Below are 16,116 nucleotides of genomic sequence, written 5' to 3' on the forward strand. Positions count from 1 at the left end.
TATACATTTGACCAAAATACATCCTGAAATATAATTTGGCATAGTTTCAAAATATAATTCTGTTAGTGCAAAAAACACAGCATGAGTTGTTAATGACTGGCCTGCTTTGATTTGCATAATATCTCATACATATGTACATATTATTATTTATACATATTATGTATAAAACACTTTCATGTTTTCTTTTCCTAAATGTCAAGGTGTGGAAACCTCCTGTGATGCCAGACAGAATGGAACTCAGTGTTATGGAGCTTTGGGAGGAACTGTGGGCCTCCAGCTGATGGACAGCACCTTAGAAATATATAGATACAGATTGAGAAAGACAACAACAATAATACTTGTTGGGAGAAAGGATCGCATTTTAACAAATCTAATAGAAAGCAGATCCTCCTTTACTCCCAGTAATGGCACATTTAGGATCAATGAGCTCAGCAGGACTGATGGTGGTGAATATGAACTCATAACTTTTAATTCAGACGGACGGCCATCAGAGCAGCGGACTCTACAGTTGACAATTCAAGGTAAATAACTAGTTTTTGCCAACAGGGAAATTAAAAATGTAGAAGTATTGATAATCACATTTTATCGCCACACTCATCAGAATGTGTTTCCTTCAGCTCCTGTGTCCTCTGTCCTGCTGGTCTCTGAGTGTCTGTCCCAGGGAGAGATGAAGGTGTCCTGCTTCTCTGAGGGAGGAGACAGTCCTCAGTACAGCTGGACTCTGGACGGTCACTCACTGACAGACGCTGAGCTCCTTTCTGGAACAACGCAGACTAACAGCATCACTCTGAAACAACACGTCTCAGGACGACTGGTCTGCTCAGTCAGGAACTACGTCAGTAGAGTCTTTAAAGAAAAGGTTATATCTACTTGTGGTGAGTGAAAATAGACAGCGGTTGGATGTTTACGACACTGATGATTAGCTTTACATCAGCCATTGATCTGTGTCTTTCTCACAGGCTTCATAATCATTAACTGCACTCAACCAATGGGACGCACATAGCACAGTGGGTGTTTGAAGCCAATAATACCCAATGTATTCAGCCAACAACAACTCAAGCCACAAGTACAGAGTGCTCCACCCCGGGTAAGGAGAGACACATCAAATTGTTCTGAAAATTCTCACCTCACATTAGTCCACTCTGCAAACTGTTTCTTCCTCCGGCTGAGACGACCCCTGGTACTTATTGAAGTAATAAAACCTGACGTGTAATTCTTCTGTCTTTTTATCCGAGCAGATAACTCCCTCCTCATATGTGGGGTGAGAGCAGCTGTGGTGATTCTTGCATTAATTGTGATCACCGTCTATTTCGCTTGGAAGAAAAACAAGCGTGAGACGGCCGTAGACTCTGCCGTCCGTTCACAGCTGGAGCATCAAGAGAACTCTGTTGTGATGGTTGAAATGTGAAGCTCTGCGTCTGAACTCTAACTTCGTGGATCAGACCGCTTGGTGTCGGGTGACTCTTTTCACTCACTTCAGGTGTTGAGTGGGGAAAGTGGGATCATTCACACAGAATTCATTCAAGTGGAGAGACGGGCTTATTGTGAAATGTTCAGTGCACCACTGTCTTTGGAGAGGGACAAAGCATCCTAAAGCAACGTGTGGGTCAATGTTGTGTCGTCATATTTGCAGTGCAACTCATTTAGATGCCATTTGGAAATCATTGTACTGTACATTTCCACATCGTCACTCTCTGGTGAAAACAATGCTTCTCCAAATGTGGTGAAAAAATCTTCTTCATGTAAAGCAGATATTTAACACACGTTGGATTATCTGAGAAATGCTTCATCACAATCCTGGAAACAGATATTTTTCTGAGAAGAGAAAAAGATGTTTTGGTGATGAATTGAATCTGTTTTTTAAATTAATAATTGCATCATTTATATTGCATTCAATGCACGTTTTTTAACATTCTTTTACACACAAGCTAAATGATGTGCATTTATATGATAAAAGTGTTAATTTCTTAAAGATTGAGTTATGTAAATAATAGTTCTGTGTTTTCTATTATAATTACAAATATAGGCTGTTTTTAACATTCTTTTACACACAAGCTAATTGATGGACATATATGATAAAAGTGTTACTCTTTTAAAGATTGACTTATGTAGATAATAGTTCTGTCTTTTTTATTAAATTTACAAATATAGGTCTGTTTTTCTCCCATGTTTGCAAAGAGTTATAATGTAAAACATTTCAAAACATTTAATAGTAAGCGCCTTCATTTATTTGCTATGTCGTTTTGCTAGATCTTCAAAACCTGTAAATGAGTCAGTCATGTGTCATCGGCCAGTTTTGATAAGCTGCCCTGTTATTGACATTTTGATCACGGACTGTTCCTTTAATTGCAGCTGAGCACTGAATAACATTTCCAGACTTGTCATCTGTATTAGTAAGTGTGAGGTTTCCCTCTACTGGTTTAAGGAGGCGTTACTGTGTGTGAATGTATTTTTTTAATGGCATATTTTTGCCTTTTTCACCTTGTTGTTATACCTCTGAAAAAATACAAGACTTTTGTTGAATAAATAAATAATATTTGAGTTGGTCTTATATTTAAAGTATTGTATTACATTGATTTAATTTGCTTAACAGTGTTTTAGTGGATCCTAATACATAATTTTCACATTTCAACAGTTTTACCATTTTACCTTCAGTGCTGTCTGTGTTTATCTATAATTTCTCCTTAGCTTTAAATCTAAAGGGGACACAAGGCCTCTTCTCCATGATGTAAACCCAAGACTTCAATGTCTCATCAGAATTTAAAGTTTGGTATGAGCTCAACCTGCTCTCATGATAATGACTGGCAGGTGGGTTAAAGGCATTTTGAGAGATTGAGGCAACGTTTAAGTAAAAGTCACTTGTTCTTATTCATTTAGAGATTATTACATATCTTATTTGGTAGGAAATGGTGAGATGGAGGGATGACAAATGCCAGCTGTCAGTCTCAAATCCTCTTTTAGTGTGAAGTAGGAATGTTTCCCTCGCTCACTCAGACGTTTGCATACAGAGGTCGTGTGGTTGGAGCCTGAAAGGGGAAGTAAAACTGACTTCCTTTTCTCTTCTCTGCCTATTAAAAGATGAATACAGCGGCGCTCTGGTCGGTTCAACAATTTCACACATTCTCCCTGAGGTTGATCACTAACGGGACAAATTCCAGGCTGTTCAGTGTAGCGTGTGCATGTTTGCTCTTTGGGGGAAAAGTAGAAAAGCTTGTCTGGAAGCTGCTGATTGGATCGACGGAGGCTAAACACTGAAGAGACATGGAAGCTTTGGTTGGACTGTTCCTGATGCTACTTGGAGTCTCTCATGGTGAGCTGCTTAACTTTGAACACTAATGACTCATTAATATTGGAACCTGTTGATGAAGTATAGTTGTTGAATAGACATTGTCCTCAGTGAGCTCAACTTCTGCAGGAGGAGACACCTGTTGGTTCTAAGATAGAAGAATCTACTGTTTAAAACTGATATTTGAGCTTTTGTGAGGTTCAGTCGCTTTTAATTCCATAAATCTATTTATTTCAAAAACACAATGGCAAATCTAGAGATCAATATTATTGTGAAAATTAAAGTAAATATTAATATGACCATGAACTTTAACCCTTAAAGTAACATGAAAGATAAAACATGTGTAGCCATGTTATATCATGCTGCTTTTTAATGTATTTTTAAAATGAAGCACTATGCTAATGAGTATTCCATATTGTTTGCATTATTTTATACATTTGACCAAAATACAGCCTGAAATATAATTTGGCATAGTTTCAAAATATAATTCTGTTGGTGCAAAAAACACAGCATGAGTTGTTAATGACTGCTTTGATTTGCATAATATGTCATACATATGTACATATTATTATTTATACATATTATGTATAAAACACTTTCATGTTTTCTTTTCCTAAATGTCCAGGTGTGGAAACCTCCTGTGATGCCAGACAGAATGGAGCTCAGTGTTATGGAGCTTTGGGAGGAACTGTGGGCCTCCAGCTGATGGACAACGCCTTAGAAATATCTAGATACTCATTGATAAAAAACCCAATACTCAGTGAGATACTCATTGGGAGAAAGGATCTCATTATAGTAAATATAATAGAAAGCAGATCCTCCTTTACTCCCAGTAATGGCACATTTAGGATCAATGAACTCAGCAGGACTGATGGTGGTGAATATGAAATTATAACTTTTAATTCAAATGGACGGACATCAGAGCAGCGGACTCTACAGTTGACAATTCAAGGTAAATAACTATTTTTTGCCAACAGGGAAATTAAAAATGTAGACGTATTGATAATGACATTTTATCGCCACACTCATCAGAATGTGTTTCCTTCAGCTCCTGTGTCCTCTGTCCTGCTGGTCCCTGAGTGTCTGTCCCAGGGAGAGATGAAGGTGTCCTGCTTCTCTGAGGCAGGAGACAGTCCTCAGTACAGCTGGACTCTGGACGGTCACTCACTGACAGATGCTGAGCTCCTTTCTGGAACAACGCAGACTAACAGCATCACTCTGAAACAACACGTCTCAGGACGACTGGTCTGCTCAGTCAAGAACTACGTCAGTGAAGTCTTTAAAGAAAAGGTTATATCTACTTGTGGTGAGTGAAAATAGACAGCTGTTTGATGTTTACGACACTGATGATTAGCTTTACATTAGCCATTGATCTGTGTCTTTCTCACAGGCTTCATATTCATTAACTGCACTTCAACCAATGGGACGCACATAGCACAGTGGGTGTTTGAAGCCAATAATACCCAATGTATTGAGCCAACAACAACTCAAGCCACAAATATAGAATGCTCTACCCCGGGTAAGGAGAGACACATCAAATTGTTCTGAAAATTCTCACCTCACATTAGTCCACTCTGCAAACTGTTTCTTCCTCCGGCTGAGACGACCCCTGGTACTTATTGAAGTAATAAAACCTGACGTGTAATTCTTCTGTCTTTTTATCCGAGCAGATAACTCCCTCCTCATATGTGGGGTGAGAGCAGCTGTGGTGATTCTTGCATTAATTGTGATCACCGTCTATTTTGCTTGGAAGAAAAACAAGCGTGAGAAGGCCGTAGACTCTGCCGTCCGTTCACAGCTGGAGCATCAAGAGAACTCTGTTGTGATGGTTGAAATGTGAAGCTCTGCGTCTGAACTCTAACTTCGTGGATCAAACCGCTTGGTGTCGGGTGACTCTTTTCACTCATTTCAGGTGTTGAGTGGGGAAAGTGGGATCATTCACACAGAATTCATTCAAGTGGAGAGACGGGCTTATTGTGAAATGTTCAGTGCACCACTGTCTTTGGAGAGGGACAAAGCATCCTAAAGCAACGTGTGGGTCAATGTTGTATCGTCATATTAGCAGTGCAACTCATTTAGATGCCATTTGGAAATCATTGTACTGTACATTTCCACATCGTTGCTCTCTGGTGAAAACAATGCTTCTCCAAATATGGTGAAAAAATCTTCTTGATGTAAAGCAGATATTTAACACACGTTGGATTATCTGAGAAATGCTTCATCAAAATCCTGGAAACAGACATTTTTCTGAGAAGAGAAAAAGATGTTTTGGTGATGAATTGAATCTGTTTTTTTTAAATTAATAATTGCATAATTGATATTGCATCAATGCATGTTTTTAACATTCTTTTACACACAAGCTAAATGATGTGCATATATATGATAAAAGTGTTAATTTCTTAAAGATTGAGTTATGTAGATAAAAGTTCTCTGTTCTTTTTATTAAATTTCCAAATATAGGTCTGTTTTTCTCCCATGTTTTGCAAAGAGTTATAATGTAAAACATTTCACAACATTTAATAGTAAGTGCCTTCATTTATTTGCTTTGTCGTTTTGTTATATCTTCAAAACCTGTAAATGAGTCAGTCATGTGTCATCGGCCAGTTTTGATAAGCTGCCCTGTTATTGACATTTTGATCACGGACTGTTCCTTTAATTGCAGCTGAGCACTGAATAACATTTCCTGACTTGTCATCTGTATTAGTAAGTGTGAGGTTTCCCTCTACTGGTTTAAGGAGGCGTTACTGTGTGTGAATGTATATTTTTGATGGCATGGTTACATTTTTCACCTTGTTGTTATACCTCTGATAAAATACAAGACTTTTGTTGAAGAAATAAATAATATTTGAGTTGGTCTCATATTTAAAGTATTGCATTACGTTTATTCTATTTGCTTATCAGTGTTTTAGTGGATCCTAATCCTTAATTTTCACATTCTAACCGTTTTACCATTTTACCTTCAGTGCTGTCTGTGTTAATCTGTAATTTCTCCTTTGCTTTAAATCTAAAGGGGACACAAGGCCTCTTCTCCATGATGTAAACCCAAGACTTCAATGTCTCATCAGAATTTAAAGTTTGGTATGAGCTCAACCTGCTCTCATGATAATGACCTGCAGGTGGGTTAAAGGCATTTTGAGAGATTGAGGTAATGTTTGAGTAAAAGTCACTTGTTCTCATTCATTTAGAGATTATTACATATCTTATTTGGTAGGAAATGGTGAGATGGAGGGATGACAAATGCCAGCTGTCAGTCTCAAATCCTCTTTTAGTGTGAAGTAGGAATGTTTCCCTCGCTCACTCAGACGTTTGCATACAGAGGTCGTGTGGTTGGAGCCTGAAAGGGGAAGTAAAACTGACTTCCTTTTCTCTTCTCTGCCTATTAAAAGATGAATACAGCGGCGCTCTGGTCGGTTCAACAATTTCACACATTCTCCCTGAGGTTGATCACTAACGGGACAAATTCCAGGCTGTTCAGTGTAGCGTGTGCATGTTTGCTCTTTGGGGGAAAAGTAGAAAAGTTTGTCTGGAAGCTGCTGATTGGATCAACGGAGGCTAAACACTGAAGAGACATGGAAGCTTTGGTTGGACTGTTCCTGATGCTACTTGGAGTCTCTCATGGTGAGCTGCTTAACTTTGAACACTAATGACTCATTAATATTGGAACCTGTTGATGAAGTATAGTTGTTGAATAGACATTGTCCTCAGTGAGCTCAACTTCTGCAGGAGGAGACACCTGTTGGTTCTAAGATATAAGAATCTACTGTTTAAAACTGATATTTGAGCTTTTGTAAGGTTCAGTAGCTTTAAATTCCATAAATCTACTTATTTAAAAAAAGGTGGCAAATCTAGAGATCAATATTATTGTGAAAATTAAAGTAAATATTACTATTACCATGAACTTTAACCCTTAAAGTAACATGAAAGATAAAACATGTGTCGCCATGTTATATCATGCTGCTTTTTAATGTATTTTTAAATTGAAGCACTATTAAAATGAGTATTCGATATTGTGAGCATTACTTTATACATTTGACCAAAATTCAGCCTGAAATTCAAAATATAATTCTATAGGTGCAAAAAACACAGCATGAGTTGTTAATGACTGGCCTGCTTTGATTAGCATAATATGTCATACATATGTACATATTGTTATTTATACATATTATGTATAAAACACTTTCATGTTTTCTTTTCCTAAATGTCCAGGTGTGGAAACCTCCTGTGATGCCAGACAGAATGGAGCTCAGTGTTATGGAGCTTTGGGAGGAACTGTGGGCCTCCAGCTGATGGACAGCGCCTTAGAAATATCTAGACTCTCATTGAAAAAAAACCCAATACCGAATGAGATACTCATTGTGAGAAAGGATCTCATTGTAATAAATGCAATAGAAAGCAGATCATCCTTTACTCCCAGTAATGGCACATTTAGGATCAATGAGCTCAGCAGGACTGATGATGGTGAATATGAACTTACAACTTTTAATTCAAATGGACAGTCATCAGATCCGCGGACTCTACAGTTAACAATTCAAGGTAAATAACTATTTTTTGCCAACAGGGAAATTAAAAATGTAGAAGTATTTATAATGACATTTTATCGCCACACTCATCAGAATGTGTTTCCTTCAGCTCCTGTGTCCTCTGTCCTGCTGGTCTCTGAGTGTCTGTCCAAGGGAGAGATGAAGGTGTCCTGCTCCTCTGAGGGAGGAGACAGTCCTCAGTACAGCTGGACTCTGGACGGTCGCTCACTGACAGACGCTGAGCTCCTTTCTGGAACAACGCAGACTAACAGCATCACTCTGAAACAACACGTCTCAGGACGACTGGTCTGCTCAGTCAGGAACTACGTCAGTGAAGTCTTTAAAGAAAAGGTTATATCTACTTGTGGTGAGTGAAAATAGACAGCGGTTTGATGTTTACAACACTGATGATTAGCTTTACATCAGCCATTGATCTGTGTCTTTCTCACAGGCTTCATATTCATTAACTGCACTTCAACCAATGGGACGCACATAGCACAGTGGGTGTTTGAAGCCAATAATACCCAATGTATTCAGCCAACAACAACTCAAGACACAAGTACAGACTTCTCCACCCCGGGTAAGGAGACTAGCACCCAAGTGTCAACTAACCCCTGCACTAATACCACATCCGCCAATCAAACTGTGACCGCCCCTCCCAGAGTTGAAGCATGGCACATTAGTAAGTGAAAACTAACTCAATAACTGCAGTGGATTCATTAGTCATATCCATTTGCTTTTCTTTGTCTGTCTCCATCAAAACACCTGTAGTGTTTGCTAACTTAAATATCTGTGTGTCTCCTGTGTGTCGTACCACTGGAACAGAACACTTGCCCGTAATGGCTAGTGTACTTTCTGTCCTGGTACTTCTGTTAGTAGTCGGGGTGGTTGTCGTCTGTGCTCACAAGAAAAAGCAAAGCAACAAAAAAGGTACAAAACAAGGCTTCCTTATTCCAAACCCAGCGTTCAAAGTGTATTTTATTTTATTTTTTTAGAGAATAAACAAATAGTTGCACAATCGGGGCAATACATGAGAAAATTTAGATAGTTTTACACGTAAGAGTCCTACATTGAAATTGTACGTACGATGAAAAAATGTACTTAAAATATTAAAGGCAAATATGCTAAATGAAGAAAAATGTTATACTCTTCTACTATTAGATTATTAACACGCATGCATGAATGTAAAAGCAGGATTTATCGTTGTAGTTGGTTGAGGAGGAGCTCATTTTGACTGAAGTAGTAGAAAGTACAGTATATGAGTGACTGTGGCATTCCACCGATGCAAAGCCTATATCTAGCTATTAAATATGACACGTTTGTGCTGTTGTTTCCTTTCGCCCTGCAGTAGAAGAACAGGAATTAACATATGCTGATGTCCAGTTTGCACATCGGCCGGAGAGGCAGATGCAACAACGAGCAGAGACAGAGGTAGAGTACGGCCAAGTCAAGTTTGCAGAACGACCTCGACGGAGTGTTAAACCAGCGGAAGATGAATGTGTGTATGCCAAGGTCCAAAAAGGCCAATGATTCACGGTGCTAAAAGAAAGATGCTGGAAGAGTCTATCACGGTCATTTCATGTGATTTCCAGTTTGAAAATATCTCTTTATATATTAATATATCTTTATTTTTTCCTCCACCACATTTTCTTTTACAAGATTTTTATCCCATATCAAAATCTATCTCTTTATCTTCAGATTATAAATACATTTGCTGTCTCTTAATTCTAATTTATGAGTATAATATTTCCTTGTATTTTATTGTTAAACAAACAAGCAATAATGTAAATATGAACCTTAAGAATATCAATGTATTAAGTTGTGTTACTCCCTTCAGGTCAAAATGATGAAGTTTGCATTCATTTAAAGTAAAAATGATGAATGAAACACTCGTGGATTAGTTGAGGGTCAGAGTACAAACTAGCACACACTTATTTTGGTGCGTTGTGTGGGAGCTAATGTCAGATTCCACTGTGGTAGAAGTTAAGATGTCCTTTTTCTCCGGAAATCTGCAGTAATCACATTAGTTTCCACGATGTAAACGCTTCTGCTTCTTCTCAGGCATGTGCTTTCATTCTTGTGGTTTATCAGATGCAGGGGTTGATTATTATGTCAAACGTATTACATAATGTGATGGAATTTCCCCTTGATGCACTGATCAATGTAAGTGGGCAATGCAATTATAATCATGCTGCTTATTCCAATATAAAAGTTAAGTAGATGAAGACAAATAGCACACAGTCAAATGACATTATATCTCAAAACTGCAGTACATGCAGTTGCTTAATGTTACTTAAGGGAGTGGGTTTGCAGCAACAGAGAAAAAACGTGTAAAAGAGGACGTTGCTGTCTTACTCTTTCTCCTTTTCGTGATAAGAGTTAAGTTCCTCAGACTACTTTGGTCCCATGGTTACCCAAGTAGTCTGAGGAAGTTAACAACCTGTCAAACTGTGTGCAGGTGATCTTTATCTTTTACCACAATCGGCTTTTTACTCTATTTATACTATGACGTGTTTCCTATTTCTTAAATTAGTGAGGCGACCATGAAGAGACAACGCACAAGAAAAAAAAAAAAACATCTAAATAGCCTCTTCTCAAAGACTCCATGTTTTAGTTATAACTACAGTTAAGGAGCACCCGCCCATAGGAGGGTGCTCTCGACTGCACAAGACATAATAAAATAAAGAAATAGATCAAATCAAACAAAAAGGCTGTTACAGCTAGCCTTTTGATACGGGTGTAGATGAGGTCAGAGGTGTCAAGCTAAATGTTAGACAGGTCACCTTTCTTTTCTTTCTTTTTGTATAAATAATGTTTTACAGGGTGATTGAAGAAACGTTGCTATATTAGTCTTATTAGATATTACAAACACACACACACACACACACACACACACACACACACACACACACACACACACACACACACACCTATATATATATCAAGGAGAAAGGTTGATGATTGGTCTGGTTTGATAGCTTGAGATTAAAGGTCGACAGCCATGGACTACCATTCAGCTGATTTGCAAAGCCATAAAATTGGTGTTTATGGTTTATGATCGTTGTCGTGTCCTTAAACAACCACCTGCCACTGACATAATCCACTGAGCAAATAATTGACAACACAGCAGAAGGGTCATTAAGGTGCTCCGACAATCCAGTGTCCTTTTGCAATCAGTCAGCTACTTCGTTAATACAATAATTGTATGGGAAGTAAAATGTCCAATATTGTAGCAGCTGTTGACCTTTTAACACTCGTGTACCAAAGAGAGTTAAATGTTGCACATTAGCTCTTGATAGGTTAAATGAAGTATTTTATGTTTTCCTCATAAAAAGCAGGTGATTTTATCATCGTCGTGATACATTCATGTGACGCTGCCCTGCCATGCCAAATTTATACAGCTATAAAATCAGTTTTGGTTTTGAAGATATCCTTCAAATGACATACGATTTAACATTTGAAGACTTTGTCGAACATTTGTAAGGAAAGTAAATAGTTTGATTCACTATTTATTCAGTATTTGTACAGTACAGTTGTTTACTGTGAATGTAAAAAAAAAAAAAATACAATGCAGTGTTGGTAAATAAAAAAGTGTCTTTGAAAAGATCATTCTGTAATGCAGCCTATTTGTGTGTGATTTCATGAAGTTCAGTAAAATTACAGTACAAAACAGAGGTAACTCGAAGTTATTTCGTGGGCATGTACATTTTTTTTTTATATATACCATTTGTACACTTCCTCATTGGTGGCATTATTATTATTATTGAGAAGCTTTTCTCTGTTGGAATATTTCAGATGATTATAGTGCAGTAAAAGCAGAGATATTAGAACAGTGCTAATGAACAGGAAATACAAACCACGTTGGTAAACTACACTGAGCATACTTTTCATAGCATGTTCCCAAGAACAAACAAGAACTTCAACTTCAACATACTGGTAGTCTTTTTAAAGAAATGTGTTTTTTTTTGTTTGCAATCTTTGGCTGATTTGCCAATACTAAATTTACCTTGCTTCATTTGCCACGTTTCCTTCCTCTTTCTTAAAAGTGACATAAAAAGATGAACAATCTCAAAGCGTGTGAACATTCCTTACATCAGTGTCGTACAACATTTCATGCGTACTATAAGTCCCAAAAGCCTTTAAGCAGCAGCTATTTCTCCGCTTAAAATGCTCTGACAAAGCGAAATGTCTGCAGTGGTTACAACCCAGACACAACCATGAGTCATGTGGCAGCTGGATGAACATGTTGTTCCACGGTCATTTTTAAACATGTCTGTTATCACAATGTTGTAGCAAAAAAAAACCTATATATTTGAATGCTTATCATGTCATATTTAATACCACATTAAATGCCAAATGACAACCTTTGTGTCACTTTCATATCAAAACCCCACTGCTTTTGTTTCCTTATTTCTTTATGACTGCATTCACCATTCTTCCTCTTTAACTGAAAGCCACTGGTTTGTACTTTTGAATATATAAAACAATAATAGATTAAGTTGTTCTTGCTTCTGTCCCTAGAAGTAACAAACGTAACACTCTCTGCTCTCGCCCTTTTTGCTCTACGTTTAAATTCTCATAAAGAGATGAATGCATTATTCCATTTTATGTTCATGCAGTAAGTGTGATTTTGAGATGCAGTTAAATTGGTTAGCGGTCGACCTACTTTCCTACTCATGAAGACGACGCATGGTCACTTAAGATTCAGGCAAATTTTAACATCCTGTTTGCGTTCAAGAAAGGAGAAATACTTAAATGCGTTTTTCATTGTGGCGTCAACCGACCGTTCTCAAAGAAGTGATTCTTTGACATTAAAATCGGTATCTTGGTGCTGAAAATGATCTACATTAACACATTCATGTCCAATGGGGATGTCCAGTGCAACAAACATGTAGTGCTTGAAATCGGGAATGGTAGGAGGTGCAGTATTATAACATCACGTTCATTCTGTGTTAAACTTAAAAAAAAATAACGCTATGTACATATCTCACGCTGTATCAGTCTTCCATATGAAATCCACCTAGTATTCCTCTGATATTGTATCGGACAAAATGTTGCTGCTCGGGCTGGTGCTGATGTGGGGGTCAGCGGGTGCACCGAATGTAGGTGGGGTGGGCGTCGTTGTGGAGGCCTGCTGAGAATTCTGCAGCTTCTTCCGGTTTATCTTCCTCTCTTTGGCACGTCTGTTCTGAAACCAGATCTTCACCTGAGATATCGACACCAGAAACATATTCATTAGGGTGAATGCTCCTATTGGGTGGTAATAAAATATGATCAGGAATAACAAACGATGATCTTCCTTTGACTTCTGGGCCTTTCTATCTAATCACGTGTTATTTTCAGTGGGTGATGACTTGCAATCCGTTTTTTTTTTCTTTTCTTCTCACCCTGCCGCCTACTTCTGCTTAAGTTAAGAAATGTCCTTTCGGGGGAATAACTTTGTTGCACGCAGCCGTGGTTTTTCCGAAGAGAATCATTGGGTGAAAAAGAACATATTAGCAACATTAAACAAGAGTGAGGGATCCACCACTAACACTACTTATTCTAAGGAGTCGTCATTAAAAAAGAATTAAAATGTCAATCACAGTAAGATAGTCCTTTCCTAACTCTCACCTGTCTCTCGGAGAGACTCAGTGCCATTGACAGCTCCGTCTTCCTCCTCATGGTGATGTAGTGGTTGTACTGGAACTCCTTCTCCAGCTCCAGGCGTTGATGGTCAGTGTACACCACTCTGTACTTGTCTTTAGTACGAGTCTTCGTTCCTGAATATACGCAAAAACAACCCCCGATACAGTCAAACGACAAATTCTAGATCGATTGATTGACGGGCCGAGCGAATGCAAGCAAACAGGCGTGTTGAACATGATGATGTGCACGCGTGATTCACGTTCGCCGCGTCCAAAACAGATGACTCACCTGAAGACGTCTGGTGCCACGTTCAAGTTCAGGCGCCACTTAAAGCCTCATCAACTCTATTAATCACACTAACTATAAGTAATGTAAAGACTCCCCTCCGCATTGCATCAGTAGGTCCCTCTTATCACCGTGAGTGGTGTTTACATAGGTGTTTACACAGGCAGCTATTCATTCACACACACACACACACACACACACACACACACACACACACACACACACACACACACACACACACACACACACACAGGGTAAGTCAGTTATTGATCTGAAATCTTGACCATGTGACAGCATCGATCGAGGCAGACCAAAACACGCACGTACACACACACACACACACACACACACACACACACACACAAATGAGGCCTGAGGGTTCGCCTTAAGAGGAGATTTGGTTTGACTTGTGCAGACTTCCTGTAGTGCCTGTGTTATCTAGCCAGGTTGTCACCCTTTTGCACCCACCCAGTGGACAGAGAGGGTGGGGAATGACATTTCTGCAGACTTCACGGCCGCCACTGTTAGCTTTGCTTTCACATCTCAAACCATGCGGGCGGAAGGGAGAGGCAAAAAAAAGTTTGATGAATGTGTGTGTGCAGTCGGTCTGACTTTACTCTGTGTGGCCGACCTGTTGAAATTGTTCCTGCTTATGACGTGTTTTGCCGTCATCTGTAGGCCTACACACACTCGCTAGCATGCCATCCTCTTGTGATTGCACCAAGGCCTCCATCTAATAAAAGTTGTTAGTTTGAATATACTTAATATAAGGTCAGTAATATTCCTTATAAATTCATTTATCATCATTTTAATGTATCTATTTGTAACGAGCCCTAAGATAAACCAGAATATGTGTTTAGTTCCTTAGTTGTATTTTAGAGAATAGAATTGAATATAATTACTTTATTAATCCCAGACTGGGAAATTATTAGCAGCAGTGGGTCAGCAAAAACACTGTACAACTAAAGCATAATATAAAAAAAACAAGATATATACACAGTGTATAAATACAGTGCAAACTATACGATAAACAATAATAAACTATACAAGAAATAAACAATACCTATTACTATGAAAATAGTAATAGTAATTATAACACAGACTATTTAATTATAGGTCAGAACCGTGTTCAATGACACCACACCACACTAGGGTGACCTCTATAGCTCGATCTAGTGTGTCTCACCTGAAACGGACGGTCTGATGGGTTCATGTGGTCTCCTCTTGGGGCTAAAGGGGTCCTGTCCGGAGATGAAGTTGTACGCCCCTCCAGCGGCGGTAGGCGTGCCGCTCAGCTCCGTGGAGGAGAAGCTGACCTGCCCGACGCTGGGGCTTGACCCCGGGAAGCTGTAGGGGTACTCCTCCCGGGGAGCGTACGCGGAGTTCCAGGCGCTCGTCGACGGCTCACCGACTCCCGGGACGTGATGATAACCGGTGAAGTCATACGGAGGCGGAAAGTACTGACTGTTCAGTGACAGCGTCTGAGCCGGGTACCTGGCCGACTGCGAGTTGGGGTACATCCCGGTGTCCTCGTCCCACAGGTAAGGTGACTGTCAGGTAGACCTCGGTGACTCAAACCACCTGGCGCATGTTAGGGATCCTCGTTTATTCTCGGACGCTCTGTTTTCACTCCAGTCTAAGGTTCGGCTACCTGTGCAGTAAGACTACACACACCTTTATAGATTTACTGCCGAGGAGTTCAAAAGTATCATCATGACGTCACCTTCTACCTGAGGCCCACCTGCCTGCTCGTCTTGGCGACGCGAGGGCATTGACACTAATTAACCCAGTCTGACCTGGTGCCTCATTTTGATAATGCCATCACGTAAGGTGGGTGTGAGGTGCGTGTGTGCGCGCGCTCCTGCACGCACGCGGACATGAAGGTCTCATGTGACATCCAGCACAGAGATTGTAAACCAAGATATGAGTTGGCTCAGTGGTGGTAGACGTTTATTAGACGCTGCGATGTGAAAGATATTCATAATTCAAGTACACATATATGTATTATGAACAAAATGAGAAGTATTCATTAGGTCAACCAGGCAGTAGCAGGCAGCAACCTCTGGTTCAGAAAAGTGAAGCCAACGCAGAAGAGCCTTAAACTTGCATTCTCTCAACTGGCCATCAGGGGGCGACGACTCTGGTTAGAAAAAGAAGACTGATTGCTATCCGACTTCTCACCTGATTTATTAACTCAGTAAACATGATAAACATCGGTTTAGGGTCTCAATCAATAGTTTAAAATCTTCTTCAATACAGGATGATGTTCATGTAGTAAAGGATGGTCCCGTTTAGAGTAAAATAGATAAACCCATAAAGCATGGTATGCTTTGCTACCATCACTTACATCGCCAACGTGCTATCAATACAATAATAATTTAAATATATTAATTACAG

At 39.3% G+C, this 16,116-nt stretch overlaps 4 protein-coding genes across 5 annotated transcripts; 3 read left to right on the forward strand and 1 right to left on the reverse strand.

Annotated features, from left to right (window-relative positions):
- Positions 1–175: 175 nt before the first annotated feature.
- Positions 176–1,896, forward strand: LOC311013743 (hepatic and glial cell adhesion molecule-like; the record flags this gene model as incomplete). Its single annotated transcript, XM_084009918.1, has 3 exons — positions 176–521; positions 618–875; positions 1,239–1,896. 3 exons carry the CDS (start codon positions 176–178, stop codon positions 1,406–1,408), a joined length of 774 nt encoding a protein of 257 aa, XP_083866044.1. The 3' UTR covers positions 1,409–1,896.
- A 1,154-nt stretch (positions 1,897–3,050) lies between these two features.
- Positions 3,051–6,147, forward strand: LOC311013926 (uncharacterized protein). Its single transcript, XM_084010234.1, has 5 exons — positions 3,051–3,310; positions 3,912–4,238; positions 4,335–4,592; positions 4,677–4,805; positions 4,957–6,147. Exons 1-5 carry the CDS (start codon positions 3,262–3,264, stop codon positions 5,124–5,126), a joined length of 933 nt encoding a protein of 310 aa, XP_083866360.1. The 5' UTR covers positions 3,051–3,261; the 3' UTR covers positions 5,127–6,147.
- A 466-nt stretch (positions 6,148–6,613) lies between these two features.
- On the forward strand, positions 6,614–11,415 carry LOC311013925 (uncharacterized protein). 2 transcript variants are annotated; one of them, XM_084010232.1, is made up of 6 exons: positions 6,614–6,904; positions 7,493–7,819; positions 7,916–8,173; positions 8,258–8,488; positions 8,632–8,736; positions 9,155–11,415. In XM_084010232.1, the coding sequence occupies exons 1-6, from the start codon at positions 6,856–6,858 to the stop codon at positions 9,334–9,336; spliced, it is 1,152 nt and encodes a 383-aa protein (XP_083866358.1). In that variant the 5' UTR covers positions 6,614–6,855; the 3' UTR covers positions 9,337–11,415. The 2 variants fall into 2 exon arrangements, with proteins under 2 accessions (XP_083866358.1, XP_083866359.1); XM_084010233.1 differs by having other exon boundaries at positions 6,615–6,904; positions 8,258–8,386.
- A 1,411-nt stretch (positions 11,416–12,826) lies between these two features.
- On the reverse strand, positions 12,827–15,476 carry cdx1a (caudal type homeobox 1a; the record flags this gene model as incomplete). Its single annotated transcript, XM_084009151.1, has 3 exons — positions 14,906–15,476; positions 13,420–13,568; positions 12,827–13,012 (listed from the first exon to the last, which is right to left on the reverse strand). Exons 1-3 carry the CDS (start codon positions 15,237–15,239, stop codon positions 12,827–12,829), a joined length of 669 nt encoding a protein of 222 aa, XP_083865277.1. The 5' UTR covers positions 15,240–15,476.
- Between the last annotated feature and the right edge of the window lie 640 nt (positions 15,477–16,116).

Source organism: Eutrigla gurnardus (assembly GCF_963514095.1).
Source record: "Eutrigla gurnardus genome assembly, chromosome: 5".
NCBI classification, from domain to species: Eukaryota; Metazoa; Chordata; class Actinopteri; order Perciformes; family Triglidae; genus Eutrigla; species Eutrigla gurnardus.

Coding starts and splice junctions, on each gene's coding strand:
- LOC311013925 (XM_084010232.1), top strand. CDS start 6,856: ATGGAAGCTTTGGTTGGACTGTTCCTGATGCTACTTGGAGTCTCTCAT. Junction 6,905..7,492: donor GCTACTTGGAGTCTCTCATG/GTGAGCTGCTTA, acceptor CTAAATGTCCAG/GTGTGGAAACCTCCTGTGAT. Junction 8,737..9,154: donor AAAGCAAAGCAACAAAAAAG/GTACAAAACAAG, acceptor TTCGCCCTGCAG/TAGAAGAACAGGAATTAACA.
- LOC311013926 (XM_084010234.1), top strand. CDS start 3,262: ATGGAAGCTTTGGTTGGACTGTTCCTGATGCTACTTGGAGTCTCTCAT. Junction 4,593..4,676: donor AAAGGTTATATCTACTTGTG/GTGAGTGAAAAT, acceptor TCTTTCTCACAG/GCTTCATATTCATTAACTGC. Junction 4,806..4,956: donor TATAGAATGCTCTACCCCGG/GTAAGGAGAGAC, acceptor TTATCCGAGCAG/ATAACTCCCTCCTCATATGT.